Source organism: Sinohyriopsis cumingii, chromosome 5 (genome assembly GCF_028554795.1).
Source record: "Sinohyriopsis cumingii isolate HCF-2022 chromosome 5, ASM2855479v2, whole genome shotgun sequence".
In the NCBI taxonomy this organism is placed as follows: domain Eukaryota; kingdom Metazoa; phylum Mollusca; class Bivalvia; order Unionida; family Unionidae; genus Sinohyriopsis; species Sinohyriopsis cumingii.
The window spans coordinates 62113234-62133031 of record NC_142965.1 but is presented as its reverse complement, the minus strand read 5'-3'; the positions used below and the strand labels follow the sequence as shown (position 1 = coordinate 62133031).

The window sequence follows — 19798 nt, the reverse complement described above, 5'->3', positions numbered from 1 at the left end:
TGTTTTCCTTCACGTCCGCGCTTTCAGTATAAATTGAAACTCGTTCGGCAGTCCAGCTACCCTTGTTGATTGATCAACACCAAAAATGAACACGAGACTGGAGAAACTGTTGGAACTTCATGTGCATCTGGAATATGCCAGGCGCATATTAAATGAACTGGCCGCTGAAGCCATTGTCGAGGAGGGAAGGATAAGAGAGGAGGAAAGAAGAAAAAAAGAAGAGGAGGAGAGAAGATATAAAGAAGAGGAGGAGGAAAAGGAGAGAAGAAAAAATTTCAGAATCCCAGAGAGTGAAAATTGGGATTCTGAAGCGACATATCCTGCCTCTGCTCTCTCCCCCCAAAAGGTAAAAAGTAACTGGGGGATAAGATGTGTATGTGGCGCCAGGCCTGGAAGGTGCCACCATTAACCAGGTGCCCATGAAGTTCCAAACAAAACAGCCCTTTTCAGGGCTACCCAATACTCTAGAAAAGAAATAACTATTAATTTGCCAATGTATGTAGGTAGAGTAGTGTGAAAATAAACACTAACTCTTTATTAATAGTGGAAGTGTATGTGTTTGTAAGAGCTCAGGTATGTTGGTGTGAATAGTAGATTATGGGTTTCTTAGCAAATGTGGAGAGTAAAGTTAGGGTTATATTATATGAAATGAGAAAAGTGGGATGTTTTCCTTCACGTACGCGCGATGTTCGGTCATCATCTAGGTAAGATCCATTTTATGTTTTAGGGGATGTTTTCCTTCACGTTCGCGCTTTTCGTATAAGAACCCACAGTATTCGTCGTTCAAACCATTCTGCAAAGAATACAAAGAAGATGGCGTCAAACCAAATGGACAAATTACAAACCTTGCAAGACGTTTTAGACAACTTAGGAATAATGGAACAGATGCTATTAAGACTGGTTGAAGACCATTATTCCTATAGTCCCCATCGTGTAAAGATGGAAATTAACAATTTAAGGAAAGCAAAGGACAAGATTAGTGGTGTCATGAAAGAGATCAAGGAGGAGAAGGAGGATGAAGAGGAAAAGATAAGAATAAGAACATGGACCGAAAAAATTGAAAAAGAAGAGGAAAATGAGAAGAGGAAGAAAGAAGAAGAAGAGGAGGAAGAGAAGAAAGAAGAGAAGGAGAAAAAAAAGAAGAGAAAGAGTGTTGGAGATAAAATAAGAAGTTGGTGGAGGAAAAGAAGAAATTAGAAGCAGAAGAAGAAGAAAACCCAAAGGCCCTTTTCAGGGCCAGCCATATTTCTCGAAAAGAGATAGTCTTTTGAATTGCCTACCCCTTTTTTAAATTTAAATTTAAATTTAAATTTTAAAAAAACTTTTTTTAAAAAAAAAAATCCCATGTTAAATTCCCCTTGTCCGTAGAGTATCCCACGATTTATTCCCATGTTAAATTCCCTTTGTCCGTAAAGTGTCCCACGATTTATTCCCATGTTAATTTCCCTTGTCCGTAAAGTGTCCCACGATTTTTCGCCATGTTAAATTTCCATTGTCCGTAAAGTGTCCCAAGGGTGTTTTTAATGCTAATTCCCATTGTCCGTAAAGTGTCCCCCTTCACTACTAACGTTTAACTCTTCAGTGTAAATGTTTTGATTAGGGAGGGGTGGATTTGCGAGGTAGTGGTCGTTGATCTCCTAGGGCATTATGACTGAGTAAGAATTATGTAATAAACTTATTTTACTTAAAAAATATTGTTTTTATAAATGCTTTTTTCATGATTTTCGTCATGAAATAAGAGTGGAAGTATTATGTCTCGACATTGTTTAATACTTTTTCTAAACAGTCATCTTAAAAACAGAGGAATACAAATCTGATTTGTATCTTCCAATGATCTTTTTGTGTGTAAAATAATTCCTGAGGGAGTACTGCAGAAAAACAACTGGATAAAAATATGTAGAAACTGAAAGGACAAACAATCGCTGTAACTGTACTGTCGACATTATAAGATAAAATCAACGATAAGAGTCGTATGAACAATTGTAGACACCTTTCATAGCAGTGTTTGCATTGTTTCTTTTCAGCAACATTATTAATATGTTTAGCTTACTTTGTGTTATGATACTGCATGGTATTGTCAGCATCTTTCACAAACAATGGTATAATTGTGTGATTATATCCAATGAACACGCCTACTTCCGATTAAAAAAAAATCTCACAATTTTTGAAAAGAACTCCCAATTATTACATTGCGTCTGTTGATTTTCAATTTTCCAAAACTAAATCCTACATAAATATATATATCTTATGCAATCCACAGAAGCCGTGTTTTATGTTTTCTTCATTTAAGAGAATCTTAAGTTTAAACATTATTCACGTCAATTTATAAATGTTTTAACCCTACAACAATACTAAAATAAAATAATAAACCACATCAGACAATAAATCACAACAGGGCCGTCCGTATCACAATATAATTGCAATGATAAGGATTAACTGTTTATTAGTCACACTGACTTTTTTGCTTGTTTACTTAAGACTAACCTTTAACTATTGTTCAGTTTGGCCACAGTTGACCAGAAACTGAAAAGAGCGCACGTCCTGGGTTAAAATAAGGCACGTCACAGATGACACGGCCCGTTCTTGAAGAATTTCACGTTTACCAAACCCGGACGATCAGTTAATATTTAGTGAAAACGAGACTTAAAAAATTTCGCGATAAACCTCTCGATATTAGGTCACTGTCTCCCTATTTTTGTATTCAGTCTCTGTAGTTGGCTTTCGAAACGTTGTCAGGTAGGTTTAATCTACTTGTCAGAACAACAAATTTTGACCCTTATTAACAACTATTGTTTGGGGCAGGAAAATAAGATAGCGAATGGACTGCTGTATTTATAGTAGGGATCACTTAAAAAGTAGATAGATGCAGTTCATACATTTATAAAACAGGCTCACATGATGATTTCACTTTGTACAATCCACTCTTTAAGTTTGTATAAATCATCGAATAGTACACAGTGAAAAGAAAAAAAATATTTATCAAAATTAAAATTGTAATTGTTTTTGATGGTTTTTTTTTTCTCCATCGCTACCACACAAGTTTTGGTTAAACTGCATACGCAGTTAAGATGTTGGGTGGCTTGTCTTCAAGAAGTTCTGTTCCAAGTAAAGAACAGTAAATACTGCTACTGTATGTTTATACACCTGGATGAGGTCGCATTCGACTGTGTTAGGGAGTGAACTTGCCACACCTTGACAAAATAATGATGATAATAATTTCACTGCACGAGATGATTTCAGATCTGTTTCTAAATGCATTTTCCTATTAGAACCACCTTTATAGTTTCACTTATTGAATCTGAGACAAAAAAAGAGACTACGACAGTTTATAATAGGAAGCAAAGTACATTCTCCTCATTCTTTTTCTGTTATGTACTCCAGATTCCTCTCTGGTGCCAACACAGGAAAACAAAACTCAATCTGAGATATATTTGGGCCATACAGTGTATTTCAATGAAAATTGGGCACATGTTCATCTTTCTTTACCTTGAGCTGGGACTCACCATGACATGTATCCTGAAAAGACTATCCCAATACAGTCACAGTGTCTTATCATTTTGTTTAAATGCTAACTGCAAAGTGGCTACAAAGTGACATGTAGAAACCTGGAGAAGGCATTTAAATGTATTGACATCTGTGTCCACACTCTCAAATCGATTAACACAACATGCGTACTTGAAGAAAGTAATGATTATGTAATTTAATTTATTTAAATATAGATCTAAGTTAGCTCCTTTAAAACTAAATGATGTATTAATGAAACACTCATAACACCCATGACTTCACTGTAACAGTGATGAGTTACTCTAAATTAGTTTTGAATCAATTCATGGCTTTTTAAATGGTACAAGTTGCAGGTATTAACCTGACTTGTTTATACAGAATAATTCCCAATCATTTTATGTAGATAATTTGACATAATGCGTGGTATTAAGCGCAATAGTATACTACTTTACTGAATTCACCATTCATGTCAGGACACCGTAGCTGTTGGGACAACATACATTAATGTTTAAAGTAATTTATTTTGCAATGTGTGTTCTGGGACAAATCATTTTTTTCGAGTTGTAACTTGTGGGATGCATTTTAAATCATTCGAAAATTACATGTCGAAAAGTGTACTCTAGCTGAAATTTTATTAAAAAACAAAACACTGTACTTGAGATAAAACTCTTTAATCCACTGCGACATCATCTCATCAGCCCAACTCCTCTCCTGCACAAGTACGATGCATTCTTTTGGTGCATGAATATTTGTTAAGCTATCTCATGCTATGAAAAATTATCGTTGGTGTCAACACTCTCCTACTGAGGAATCTGCCACTAAAGTCAGATTTTAGATACTTTGAAGCAAATTTGTTTAAAGGGTATCGATACATAGGTTATTTAATTACAAAGCTTACAATTTATTGGAACATTTATTAATTTTAGCATCCACATCTACATAATTTTGATGAGATCTTTTCTAGAGGATAAATTGGGAAGAAATGTTACAAAATAGGCAACCTGATGGTCATTGATGCAGTGATTCTTTATTTTTTGTGCATCACCATTTCTTTATTATAACTTGTCTAAAACTTCTGTGAAGAAAGTTGTATAAGTCGGCATGTACTTTCATCTTGAAGTCTTAGTTGCTTTTAACTTAAAATAGTGAAATTTGATGTGACAGGATGCCATATCAGTTATCTGGAAATTTTTGTTATTGCTTCTACTTCAGTACAGATGGCATTGTTGACGCATGTTTCACATTCAAAGATTTATAACATCTGGGTGCTTGTAAATGAAAATGGTGTTAATCTGACCTCCAACAAACATCATATCACAAACCAAATTAGGTATTAACAAATACTTATCGTTGACCCATGATTCAAAATAAGAAATTTATAGCAAGCTATGGAAACGTAATATGAACTCGGGTTTTTGTGAGTATGATGACACAAACAAGGGTGCTTATGAATTGTACAAAACTAAGTTTACAAATATATCTGATGAAGACCTTGAATGATGTAGGTAAAATGCTCCTAACTTCTGGTCTTATATGAATTACGAGTTTAACCAAATTTAGCGCTTGGGTATGTCTTGACACTATCTGAGATATGTTCTGGAAACTTCTAGCCATGATTTCAGGTTCAAGGTCACTGTGACAAAGACATTTGTACCGTATGTATGTTAATTTATTTTGGAGTTTCTTTAGAATACATGAAGTTGCTTCAGTACTAATGTGGTTCCCAACCGCCAGGTCATCATTCAAATCAGAGTCAAAAGATTCTTAAAAAACACTAAGCCAATGTGAAAAGACAGTGCTTAAAATTGTTGAAAGATTGCAGACAAAGGCAAACTAGGCAGGCCTCCTTCATGAGTATAGAGCAAACATTTAGATGCATTGGTATAGTTCTTGATATTCTGAAGCAAGGTAAACCTGTTATGGGATGTTATTAATATTGTAAATAGTTTGAAGTTTCCAGAGCAACTTGACAAAAAATATGGCTGACTGTCTCTTACTGGTATCTTAAATCCTTCTGATGTCTTATAATTGCAAAGCGAATGTTAAATTGATTTCCAAATACCATTCATGTAGATGTGTATTTAATACAGATTGCAAAATAACATTCTTTTGTTCGGGTATTGTATTTTAATTACCAATTTCTAAGCTGTCGGTCCTTTATTATTCACTAAAATAGTTCTAACTCTGTATCCGGCATTTGTGATTTTGTGTATGGGATAAGGATCTTTTTCATGATTTTGTGTAAACATTAGAGCTGTCCAGTATTACTGGTATACTGGTTTACCGTAGTTCTTTGTCCAGTGGTATGGACATGGTATTATTTCTCTGCACTAGTACATTAGTACAGAAATTCCCGAGAAACCTTATAAATTTATTAGGTGCATATTTTCATTTTCCTTGAAAAAGTACTACCAAACTTATTGTTTACAAATTACTTATGTAAGTCACAAGCTGATTGTAAAAATTAGAGACATGATTATATGCATGAACCTATATCACATGTTTGGCACATTCAAATATACCAACATTGGAGTTAAATGTGATGTTCATGATCATATTTGGGCCAAATAAAACGTTTTCTAAAATTTGGATTTAAAAAGAGGAGAAAATATCCATTTTAATTATTGGCAAGCAAAAACTAATGTGTTAAATAGTAAATATATTTCTTTCTAGGACTCGTTTCACTCCAAAGATTTTCAGATTAGTTCTTTTCTTTTTGAATTTTATGTATTTGTTTAGGTCACTAAATATTTTCTCATTTGTCGAGTGTGTTCTATGTTTCAGAGCCCTCTTGGATAAATATCCGGCCCAGGTGTTAGCATCCCACTCAGTTATTATGACTACTATATAATTAGTGTTGCCAGTAAATTGTATGAGTGAGTCGCAATACTTCCTGTTTTAATCAATCACACAAATGTCAGCAATAACAGTGCAATATTAATTATCCACTTTAGTTACAGATGTTAGATGACAGCTTGTACGTACAATTAATATAAACATAACAAATTCGTCTATTGTAAGGAACTGACCATGTGGTTTTATAGGGTGGAGGTGGCTGCAATTTTCTTTCAAGTCAAGGATATATTTTGTTTTCTTTCATCTCAGCATAATTCTTCATCTTCAGGCAATACAATGGATGGTGGGTTTTATTTTGCAAGATACCTTTCCAGCTATTCAAGAGCTGGAAAGTTTATAAAAAATCCTAAGCCCCTGTCCCAGATAGTACAATTATTGGGTCCTGAATATAACTGCATTATATTGTGGTATGCAGTCATAATATGGTCAGAAATATATTGGTACAACATTGTTTATGGTACCCAACTAAAGTGTACATGGCATGTTTTGGTTTGCTGACATTTGTTAGCATTGGAAAACTGATAAATATACATTGTTTCAGAAACTCACCATTCCAAGAAATCTCAATACTGAATGTACACGTGACATTTTCATGATTTTATGCAAGTGGGATTTGCAATATTTTCTGCATACATGCAACTTAAATAATATGTTGCAATTTATTGTTTTCCTCTAATTATCTTTAATTGTTGTAACCAAATCACTATTATGAATAAACAAATTTCACTAATATTACTTTTTAGATTTTGCTTTTATACAGAACTTTGTCATAATTGTGATGACACCGAGATTTCATGATTTTATTTATATATGGAATTGTTACATATGTTGCAATTTATTGTTTTCCTGAAATTATCTCTTTAATTGTTGAAATAAAATCACCATTATGAATAAACAAATTTCACTTATATTAATTTTTGATTTTGTTTATATACAGAACTCTGTCATAACTGTGTTGACATTGAGATTTCATGATTTTATTTATATATGGAATTGTTTCATAATATGTGGCAATTTATTGTTTTCCTGAAATTATCTCTTAAATTGTTGAAATAAAATCACTATTATGAATAAACAAATTCTACTTATATTTAAATATATATATATATATATATATATATATATATATATATATATATATATATATATATATATATATATATATATTAGATTATACTTGCATATGAAACTTCATCGTAATTGTGTTGACATTAAGCTTTCTTGATTTTATGCGTATTTTGAAATCTAATAAATTACTCATGTTTTGCAAAATTTGCAATTATGAAAACATAAATCATAATTTGGAGACTTGAAATGCAAGCACCTCATACCTTGATCATTTAAGACATCGTAAGCTCCACTCTATCCATCCATATATGATCCTGCCCATATAACTGTCCAGAAAATGCTTAATTTATGGGGACTGCTTCCACTATATAAGTGGTCTAAAGCGCTCACTGTTCCAGATCACTGCCATCTCACCTCTGTCTGCGTGGGTTCGAGTCCAAGGCTCGGCTAGCATGGGTACATGGGAAAGCCTGCCAGTAGCTTCTTCCCTGGGTTTTCCAGGGTTCTTCCTCCACCAGTTATACTGGCCACCATGTATAGCCTATCTTGTGCTGAAAAATGGCGTTAATCCCTAGTACAACAACAACAATCCACTAAATAATTGTTTAATTATCATGGAATATTATAGATCTATTTACTATGTCTCTTGAAAACTTCTTCTCAAAAGCAAATTTTAATAATTGAAACTCTTTTGTACAAATAATTTACCCTCATGGTATTGTAGAAAAACATCTCATAAGCATCATACTCATAACTACGATTATGCTGTAAATCCAATCGTCAGTTTGCTGGTTATTTATATAATATTGTCAGTGATAGTTCTTCAAAAAGCTGTTATTTTTCATCATTAATTTATGCACATATTATTTCCTTTCATTTCTATTTTTCATATACGAGGGTTCTGTGGAATACTTTCTCACGTACTTCAGACCCATGAACTTGCACAAAGGGGTTGACAATGGCATGCACAAAACTTGAAACATTGAGTTCCCACCATAACCTATCATCTCAATGTTTTGCATTGATCTCTGACATGGGCAAAAAATCAATTATAGCTGAGTGTTGGAAAAAATATTCCTCTTTAATTTCTAAGTGGTGACCTAAGGACAGTCCTCTTGTGTTTGGATGAGACCCAAAAGGCCCATGCTGGTTACATAAAAGTTTCAGAAATGAGACCTAAGGCTGGTAAGGACAGGCACATTGGAGGGCAAGGACATGCACATAAGCATGGTTCCAAACTATACATGTTGAATTAATGAACCTTTGTATGAGAAGACCTATCAGTACCTTATGTGAAAATGAGACATTCATATACAATCAGTAGATACATAATGAGACATTCATATACAATCAGTAGATACATTTAATTATCTTAAACTTTCAAAAGACTGCTTGAACTGCTTTCTGTAACAGCTAAATATAATAATAATATCCAATCAGCTATCATTAAGTCAAATGCCTATGTTTAGTTATGCCCATAGTCCTGTACCCACCTTCTCTAAGCATTTAAACTTTGATAATGCCATTCTATTACACTTTCAAATCCATTTATCAAACTGCAGTAGTACAATGGATTATGCTAATATGATGTTTAAATAAAGGGCAATATCTCCATGCAAAATGTTTAATTAATACCAATGTTAATGAGGCATCATGCATACAGATTCTCGCATTTAATGTGAAATGTTAAAATAAATGGCTGAAAAACTATTGTTGTAAGACATTGACCTTTCAGTAAAATGTAAAAATGTAGTTTTTATTGCAATAAAAATGGTAATATGAATCATACGAAACATTTTATCAAAAAATGAAAATGACAAATTTTTAAGCTGTTTAAAAACTTAGCACATCTCCTTTATACAAGAAATCTCTTTTACTAAATTGCAAATTTGGAAGGATTCAACTGGATATGAAATAAATGCTTGAGATTTGCTTGTGTAAATCTTGTATTTATCCTTGTCGCCATGGATATCAGGTGTATCTCTTACATATGATTGCTTTGGAGGAACTTGGAACACTTAAATTATATTAACAAAGCTTTAACCAACAATGTTTTTCATTTTTAAAGATTTACATTACTGTAATTGAGTCGATTGTTGTCAAATACGGCCTTGTCCCAAACATTTATATATTATAACTTTCAACTAAATTGTCCATATTGGATGAATAAAACACCAGTTGTATGTCAACAAAAGATTAATGCATTGCTTTAAATTGTTTGAATCTTGTGCACAAGATATTTAAAACAATAAGGTACTTGGACATATTCAGATTTATATCTCAATCATAAATTGAGGCATATTACTGTCATTTCACTACTTTTCATATGGTTAATATTTTTGTGGACTTTTGTTTATTGTTTTCATTCTTAAATTTAAAGACCCCCTCCTATTTTCTTTGAAAACCAATAAGCTACTTGTTAAACTCATTATCATTTCTTTAATATGTTTGTAAAATATTAGCTTTTATGTATATTTGTTTTATTTTAACCTGTAAAAGAATGGATATGTTCTGAGATAACTGAGGATAGAGAGAAATAAGGAAAAGTTTCAGGTATTCACACACTAGTATTACTAGCAATAAAGAAGAATAAATATTACTTGTATATGAAAATGAAATCAAGTCTCATTATACTTTAAATGACAATTATCAAAACATAGTGTGGTATATTGGATCCCAAGAGTAGGGAACACAATGTCCTTCATCCTCTAAGTTTGGGGACACCAATGTAAGGGGACACACACATTTTTTAGTTGATTAATATACTGAAAGGGTAGAAAGATAATCTTATTCTGCACCCTTCAAGTCATAGTTTACTAGGACAGTCGATTATTGCAATCAACCAATTAACTCGTGAACATATTAACGTGAAATCTCTCACACGGTTTGAGGCATATTTGGAAAGAGGTGTAAGAATAAAAATGTGATAATGGAGCTTTCTATAACATTTTATTTGCATCTGTTTTTTAACTTATCTATTACAATACACAATACATTGTATGAAAACAAATTCAACCAACATAATATATTTTGCATTGGTGCAATTATGTCCTATACACTTGAATATTGAAAATCATGTAAACATTTTGGACTCCTCAAAGTTGGGTCCTTTATAGTTTTGTACTTGATAACTTTGCCTAAATTACTGTATCTACATATATGTAGGGATACCGTATTAATTGGGACACCATAGATTAATATAAAAGTAAATTTTGTGTGCAATTTATGGTCTGGGACACATCGTTGTTTTTAGTTGTAAGTTGTGGAGACATTTTAAGTCATTCCAGAATTACATGTTGGAAAATTCACTCCTACTGAAATTTTAAAAAGAAAAATGTAATACGGTGTACACGAGGCATCATCATCTCTCAATCCAACCCTTCTCCAACACACCTTCTTTCAGTGCATGAATATTTTTTTTAGCTTTCTTATGCTATGAGAACTTATCATGGGAGGCAATAATTATCCTGAAGCAGAAACTGCAAGGACTTCAGTCAGAGTTTTAAATTCTGCACCAGTCGTGCTAATTCTCACACTTTTAACCCCCATCTTATTGACAGTTCATCCAGGAATGAGATCAAAGTACATTGTAATTACATAGTAATTTCATCCATGCTAATGATCGTATTGTTGGCAAAATTATCTTCTTCTCTTTTGACCTTCATAAATTTTCAAATGATTTTATTCTCTCTAAATCTTCTGGGATATGCTGGGTCATCCATGTCTGTGCACAAAGCTATATATAGTGTTGTTTTAAATTTTGTTTCTATTGTTTCAATGTATTTTCAAAATTTCACGCAGACCAGTGAAAAATAACCAAAGTTAGTTTTCCTATGTTGGCCAACTTTGTATATTAGAAAAAAAAATTGGCACTGTTAAAAGTTGGCTTCTGAGGTCAGGCTGCTTGGCAATAAAATAACCTTTATATTGATATCCTTTAAGAAAAAATAAATTGGCTTAAAAGTATCTTAAGTTTGCTTCTGAGATCGGCTTGCTCTGCGAATAAAAATAACTTTTGTATTTGATATCCTGTTCGTAAGTTCAAACAATGAGTTTATTGCTCGCTGCTTGTTGTGTTTATTCACCCTCAAGCTTCTATTTGCTTGGCATCTGTAGTCATAATTAAAACAAATGGACATTGATGTCTGCAGGCAAATAGTATAGACCACTAACTTGTTTAAATAATAATTTTTTTAATCCATGCTTGCAGAAAGATCATCATTTCCACTCAAGTGAACATAATGATTGTTTTGGAAGATGCTGTAAGAGTTGATCTGGATATAATACAATATTGTTATTTTGCACCTAATACTGTGTCATTATTTCCCTCTTGTTTGCGATTCTGTTTAATCCAGTTTTCAGTCGAAAAACATATTCAAAACTATGAGTACAACCAAACACAAATTGTTTCCCTATGTTCATGTCAGTAAACAATGTGTCATGTGTTATCTAACATAAATGATACACACTACAGTATGGATGTGTTATCTGACATAAGTGATAGACTCTAAAGTATGGATGTGTTATCTGACATAAGTGATACATGCTACAGTATGGATGTGTTATCTGACATAAGTGATACACGCTACAGAATGGATGTGTTATCTGACATAAGTGATACACACTACAAAATGGATGTGTATCTGACATAAGTGATACACACTACAGTATGGATGTGTTTTCTGACATAAGTGATACACACTACAGAATGGATGTGTATCTGACATAAGTGATAGACTCTAAAGTATGGATGTGTTATCTGACATAAGTGATACACGCTACAGTATGGATGTGTTATCTGACATAAGTGATACACACTACAGAATGGATGTGTATCTGACATAAGTGATACACACACAGTATGGATGTGTTTTCTGACATAAGTGATACATGCTACAGAATGGATACCTATGCTATATATACAGAGCTCATGTTTAATGCTCATGATGACAAAAAGATGAATAAATGATAACAATACAAGCTTAGTTTCTTTCATTTTATTATCAAATAAGTGTTTTGTATATCTATTTTATTGGAACGTATGGGTGGGACACAAATTCAGTACAAATTTATTTTGTTTCCTAAGTCTTGGGACATATGGCATAGGTGAAAAAAGTTTTACCAAGAGTAATGGGACAGGAAAAAAATTATTTAATTTATCATGTCCCAATATATATAGTAAAGATAGTATTTTAAATGTTTTCAAAATTTTCTTTGTACTTTCACAACATCTTTTTTTCATGTACAAAAAATACAAGAAATATGATAAGTCGTTTTGAGAAGTCATATCAAGGTGTCTTGCTATTGGTAATGATTGATATATTGGATGGTGTATGTTTAAAAAGTTGAAACCCCTTCAGATCAAGATTCTTTCTGGTCACATTTTGTTTCTGAGAAAAAGTCCTATACATCTTTTCTATTATTTTCTACTGCAGACATCCCTAATGGTAGACTGTCATCATTTTGTATAAATTTGAAAGCCAATATGATCTGAATGCTCTCTGTCAAAATTGGTTGAAACTGGTCTAGTGGTCTGATTGAAATCAATCTAATGGTTTGGTTGATATTGGTCTAGTGGTCTGATTGAAATCAATCTAATGGTTTGGTTGATATTGGTCTAGTGGCTTGGTTGAAACTGGTCTGGTGGTTTGGTTGAAATTGGTCTAGTGGTTTGGTCAAAACTGATCTAGTGGTTTGGTTAAATTAGTCTAGTGGTCTGGTTAAATTTGGTCTAGTGGTTTGGTTAAATTAGTCTAGTGGTTCAGTTGAAATTGGTCTAGTGGTTTGGTTGAAATAGTCAGGTGGTTATGGTTGAAACTGGAATAGTGGTTGGGTTGAAATTGGTTTAGTGGTTTGGCTGAAACTGGTCTAGTGGTTTAAATGTTAATGGACAAAGCATGACACATGATAAATTAGTCTAGTGGTTTGGTTGAAATTGGTCTAGTGGTTTGGTTGAAATAGTCTAGTGGTTATGGTTGAAACTGGAATAGTGGTTGGGTTGAAATTGGTTTAGTGGTTTGGCTGAAACTGGTCTAGTGGTTTAAATGCTAATGGACAAAGCATGACACATGATACATGCTGAAACCAGGGCCATAAAAATAAGCTCCCTTGGCCTTAGAGTCAATTTATCTAACAAACATGGAAATTTCACTCAGGTTCTTGAACTGTTGTCATGTGGATTAACTTGCATTGTTATGTCACATGGATTAACTTGCACTGATCTGCCATATGGATTAACCTGCACTGTTATGTCATATGGATTAACTTGCACTATTATGTAATATGGATTAACTTGCACTGTTATGTCACATGGATTACCTTATACTGGGCTGTCATATGGATTAACTTGCACTGTTATGTCACAAGGATTAACTTGCACTGATCTGTCATATGGATTAACCTGACCTGTTATGTCATATGGCTTAACTTCTGCTGGTATTTCATATGGGTTAACTTGCACTGGTATGTCATATCGATTAACTTGCATAGATGTTATGTTATATGGATTAACTTGCACTGATATATGTCATCAGATCATATGGGTTAACTAAGCAATATTAAGATTTCCACAATAGTTTTACAATTTGACCAATCAGACAGGGCTATAAGTTCTGATATATGTTTGGTGTATAGCTTAAAGCAAATACCATTAGTTTTATGATTTTAACAACAACAACACTATTCTCTAGACTTACTAGAAAATTACAATATTATCTACAAGCAAAATATTCAAAATGAGGAAGTAGTGACAGTTTTACATTAAATAAATATGCACGAAGACAGTATGTAACTGTCATTTAGGTCTCACACCTCATCAGCTGGTGTCAGCAATTGATTCGTCAAGCTTGTACTTGTCACACATATGTATGTTCTCAAATGCAACTGACTGCCATTGCCTGAAAGAAATGAGTATAAAAATATAGACATTTATAAGAAAAGGTAAGCATGTAAAATGGAGACAAAATATTGATTAATATTAACTGAAGCATCTTTAATAAGGAGAGTGTGACATCTTGAGGGTCTAAAATGACTATGCTGAGTATTTATTATATGTGTGTGTGTTTTTGATTTTTAATATAGTTTTAAAAAATTTCAGTCATATTACTATGATGTCTGCAGTGTGGCAATTTATAAAGATATCTAGTACTGGGGCATTATGCCACAGACATGTATCATCATATCCCAACCAATCACATTATTCTGACACCAGGCCGACCAGTCCCAACACTAACCTCTTAATGTCAAGAACCAAGCAAGGAAGCTGCTAGTACCATTTTTATATGTCTTTGGTATGAATTGGCCAGGGTTTGAACCCATGACATCCTACACGTGAGGTGGATGCTCTAACCTCTTAGGTCAAATGAAGCAGTAGTATTAATTATATCAACATATGAAGATATCTATCAGTCACAAAGGGTACTTGATAAGATACCTTATTTACCTGTTTATAAGTCAGATTCAACTGCATAGACCCAGATCTACCATCATGTAAAGCACTGGTTGATCTGGGTCTATGCAGACTGTAACTACCAATCAGTATCACAAACAACACTGACCCTAATCTCCCTGTGCAGTATGAAATAGCATATCAGGGTTTATTCTATTTTCAGTTGGCCCCAACAAGTATATTACAGTACTTGGACCCAAAGTCAAATGTTTGTGTCTATGTATGCTGTGCTACCCAGTGTCTGGGCCTCAAAGTTCATCAAAAGGCAAATGTCAGACCTGTAGTTATTTATGCTGTGCTATCCAGTGTCTGCGCCTCAAAGTTCATCAAAAGGCAAATGTCAGACCTGTAGTTATTTATGCTGTGCTATCCAGTGTCTGCGCCTCAAAGTTCATCAAAAGGCAAATGTCAGACCTGTAGTTATTTATGCTGTGCTATCCAGTGTCTGGGCCTCAAAGTTCATCAAAAGGCAAATGTCAGACCTGTAGTTATTTATGCTGTGATATCCAGTATCTGGAACTAAAATTCACCAAAGGCAAATGTCACACATGCATTTATTTATGCTGTGCTATCCAGTATCTTGGCTTCAAGGTTCATCAAAGGCAAATTACAAGTTTGTGTGCATATATTCTGTGCCATTCAGTGTATGGGCCTCAAAGTTCATCAAAGGTAAATGTCAGGCTTGATTTAATTTTTTCTGTGCTATCCAGTATCTAGGCCTCAAAGTTCATCAATTTGGCAAATGCCAGATTTGTGTTAATTTATGATGTGCAATCAGATGTCTGGGCCCCAAAATTCATCCAAGGAAAATGTCAGGCCTCTGTTTATTTATGCAGTGCTATCCATTATCTGGGCCTCAAAATTATACTGCAGCAATTAATGTCAGGCTCCTGTTTATTTATGTTGTGCTATATCCAGTCCTCAAAGTTAACCAAAAATAAATATCAGCTTCATGTTTCTCCTTATAAATAAGTGGCATCAAGTCTTATACTATATTTTTTATGAAAAGTGGTGCAGGCATCCAATGTTTCCTCAACAGTTGCACTATATGGTAGTGACCAGTACACTTCAAAACCTGTTACACTATATGGTAGTGACCAATACTCTTCAAAACCTGTATATAGAATTTTTGTTGGAACTAAAATAACATAATGTCCTTAATGTACTGCCAGATTAAGGACTTCCTGAGGCCTAAGCACTGAAAATATTGTGGTGCCCCACCTGCTTACAAAATGTGAAACTAAAAAAACAATAGTAAAACCTATTAAGAAGATTGGAAAATACCAGTGTTGCAGCAGCTATCATTCCAAATCATAATGCTCATACATGCAGACCAAAATGGTCGCATATAATTCATTCTGTTTTATCATCAACACTTAATTTTTTACAAATTCTGATGCCCCTCTTGTGCTGGTACCTTAAACATGTGTTCAGTGTGCTTAATGGGTAATCTGTCACTGCCTTAGAGTCTAAATGGATGTGGAAGCTGTGGTGGCTCAAGGACTCATGCCTAGAACAGTGCAGATAAAATCTCATCATCAGATTAGTCCTAATGTTGGCTACTGTGTTGCAGGTCTAACTGTCTCTTGAAATCATTACTGTACTACAATTGATCAATACAAAATAGGATGATACTGACTGTGTTGCAGGTCTAACTGTCTCTTGAAATCATTACTGTACTACAATTGATCAATACAAAATAGGGTGATATTGTCTGCCAAGATGGATACTGTGCTTAATGGAGTGTCTGTCCATTGATGTGAAATTTGTCAAGTTAGCTTAATAATAATGACACATTTATGTACAAGTTTTAGCAGCAGGTCAGCACAATGCAAGTTATATGGTGCCATATTTAAGTATACAAGAATGCACATAATACAAAGATAAAGATTTGGATCTTTACCATAGTATGGAATGGTTTTATATAAACAATGCACTTCTGAAACGATTTCAGCTAGAGCAACATCACATCCATCCTTGGTAAAAATGGCTGCCTCTAATAGTTTGTCTCATGACATATGCTGTGATGTATAAGGCCTGTTATACACCCCCAAAATCCACATGGGTAATTGAAAAATAATATTCATAACAACAATAATTTAATATTATAAGCATTATACATCTCACTGAATAGCATATATGGGAATTATTCAACAAGATTCATATATATATCATATTAGATAAATACAATGTCAGATTTTGTGTGTTACTATGAATTCATTTTTATCCAACAGATACCAGTTTTCACTGATTTAAAAAACAACAGCTTTAAGGACCCAAACAAACATTATCTATCTGGGGAAACTATAGGTACTGGACACCCTTTCCTTACAAAACAATCATAATCAGCTTTGGGGAGAAAAGAGGAACCTACATTTTATAATGCTTCCGAACATAACTGCTTCATTCCAGATGATTCACTGCAAGGAAGCAGACATAAAACATATGGGTATTGCATACACATCAACCACAGATGATGATGATGTTTTCTATAAACACATGGTTTACACCTTATCTTTAGATCAGGAAAGCATGCATATGCGCAGATGTTGCCAATTAGATAATACAAGAATCTCCTTGGAAACCATTTTTTCTGATGCTTTATTCCACAATGCCAATTAGATCTCTCAACAGCTCCAGGATAAAGTTGGCACATGTGTATTGGGTACTACTTAACCTGGGTGGTTGATGCCTCTTTGCAGATCTGGTAAGCATTGACCCAACAACAATCACAGATGGGTCAACTAATGTACCTAGTGCATATTTGACTTGGTCATCTAGCAGCATATTGATTTCTCAACTGGTCATGAATTCATGTGCTTATTATGCAAATGGATGGCATTAGGCTTGGTAACATTGGTCTATTCTCTGCCCATCTGTCACTCTCAGATTACATCATCATCAATATTGTTGTAAACAATTATCATAATGTAGTTGTAATTACATACAATGCCTGTAATAGATTGCTTCATATGGGTTGTGGACTCCTCATCACCAACATTTTCCCCTAGAAATGGTGGAAAACATTTATGATTACTGCATATAGTGCCATATATGTGTAAATGTTTTTCTCCAGATGTTCATCAAAAGTAATGCCAGAAAAGTAGGCATCACAGTATATATGATAATTTTTTCTCCTTACAAGATCTCTTGTAGAACACAGACAACATAATACCCCAAGCCATACTTTGGAGTTCACATCAATCTATTATGAGAACAGAATTGTGCAGGAGGTAACTCCATCACTCCATCACACCTGGCCAAAAACGTTCTTCCAAATCTGTTTGGTTTGGCAGGCATGTATTGTCCATTTCTGAAGTCATCTTGTATCCCTCCATCACCTCACCAACTGTAATCTCCAATACACTGTCAGGAAGAGGTTGTATCTTGTTAATAGGATAATTAATAATCAGGGTCATACCTTTGCACCTTTTATTCATATCATTTTTGTTTCTAAATGTGTTCAAAAATCATATGTACACCAGTAATCCTGATACATTATGTTTTGCAAAAGCTTTAATTTAATTGTGTCAGTTGCCAAAGGAGTTCACTGTTTGTATTAGCTTGCTATTGTTTTTGCTGTGCATATAAATTGATTTCATTGGCTATGGTGACTGAACATGGTGTCTTCTACAAAGAGTAGTCCACATGTTTGGTTGTGGAAAGAACAAAATCAGCTGGCAATTTAATACTGCTGGTAAGGTTACATCTGGAAACTTTGTGATGATCACCATTTTCTGCATCATTACTTTCTGTGCTTACTTGGGTAAAATCTGATTCTTGATTCAGGATCAAATATGTCTAAATCATAAGGTAATCCACAGCATTAAGCCTGAAACTCAGATATGCTCAAATCATGAAGTAAATTCTTGGCACTAAAGCCGGAAAACTCAGACTCAGAACTTTCATTTATAATTACCCAAAATCATGTCACCATCTCCATTAAGAGACATAGTCCATCATTTTATGTCACCAAGGTGTGTGTGTTCATTTCCAAGTTTGTAATGAAAAATTCATAGCTTTCAAAATGATGTTTAGGATCTACTCCTAAGTTTATATCTCTTTCTAATCTTGTCAATTTCTGCAGTACTCATCAAAAATCACCACAGACAGTGTTTCAGATAAAGGACCCATTGTTTAAAGCAGGGAAACTAGAGAGGTGTCATAGCCTGTCATCAGGTCATAAATAGTTAAGACATTACACGACTTAAAATATCACATGACATCACATGACATATATGACATGGCATATATATTCCTAATTTGTATTTATATTATTACAATATCAAACTGTTGGAATAGAACTTACTTAGACTGACTCACATTGTGTCTGAGGTTGATTTTGTTAGCAGAGTTTGAGTAAATGACCATAATTGAGTCCTTAGTTCCAAATGTCCAGATTACTATGACATTTTTTGAGAATGATCTTGTATTTAAGTTAAAATCCATTTTGGATCAAAATAGTAAATTTTGACCTAGAGGAAGAAAAAGAAAGAAGGCTATCTTAATGCAGAACGAACCACTTCCATCTCAAAACCAAATCCTTAAAATGTCCTGGATCCATCATTGAGTTTATATGTACTTGTATGACATTTGAGGTGATCTTGAAAGGGATTCAGGTATTTCAGCTAAATTCCTTTTTCAATTCAAATAGTACATTTTTTTCATTAAGGAAAGCAGAAAGATGGCTATCTGAATGCTAAAATGAACCACTCTTATTTCAAAATTAAACCATTACACCAAAGGCCTTAGATCCACCATGATTACATTTTTGTATTGTTCATTTAGGAGTTCACATGCAGTAATCCATACCCAATAATTTACCAAAAATCGGTGCATTCATTATTTAGTCATCATTGTATGGAGAGAGAGAGAGAGAGAGAGAGAGAGAGAGAGTGAATAGTAAAAATTAGACAATGAGAA

The 19798-nt window shown here is 33.8% G+C and overlaps 1 protein-coding gene across 2 annotated transcripts in view; it reads right to left on the bottom strand.

Moving 5' to 3' along the window:
- Nucleotides 1-10360: 10360 nt before the first annotated feature.
- LOC149799294 (uncharacterized) overlaps nt 10361-19798 on the bottom strand; it is a 152122-nt gene continuing 142684 nt past the window's right edge. For both annotated transcript variants that reach the window (XM_089958599.1, XM_089958600.1), the window contains one exon: nt 10361-14324. In XM_089958599.1, coding sequence (XP_089814725.1) covers nt 14301-14324 — 24 coding nt within the window. In that variant the 3' untranslated portion in view covers nt 10361-14300. The remainder of the gene's footprint in view (nt 14325-19798) is intronic.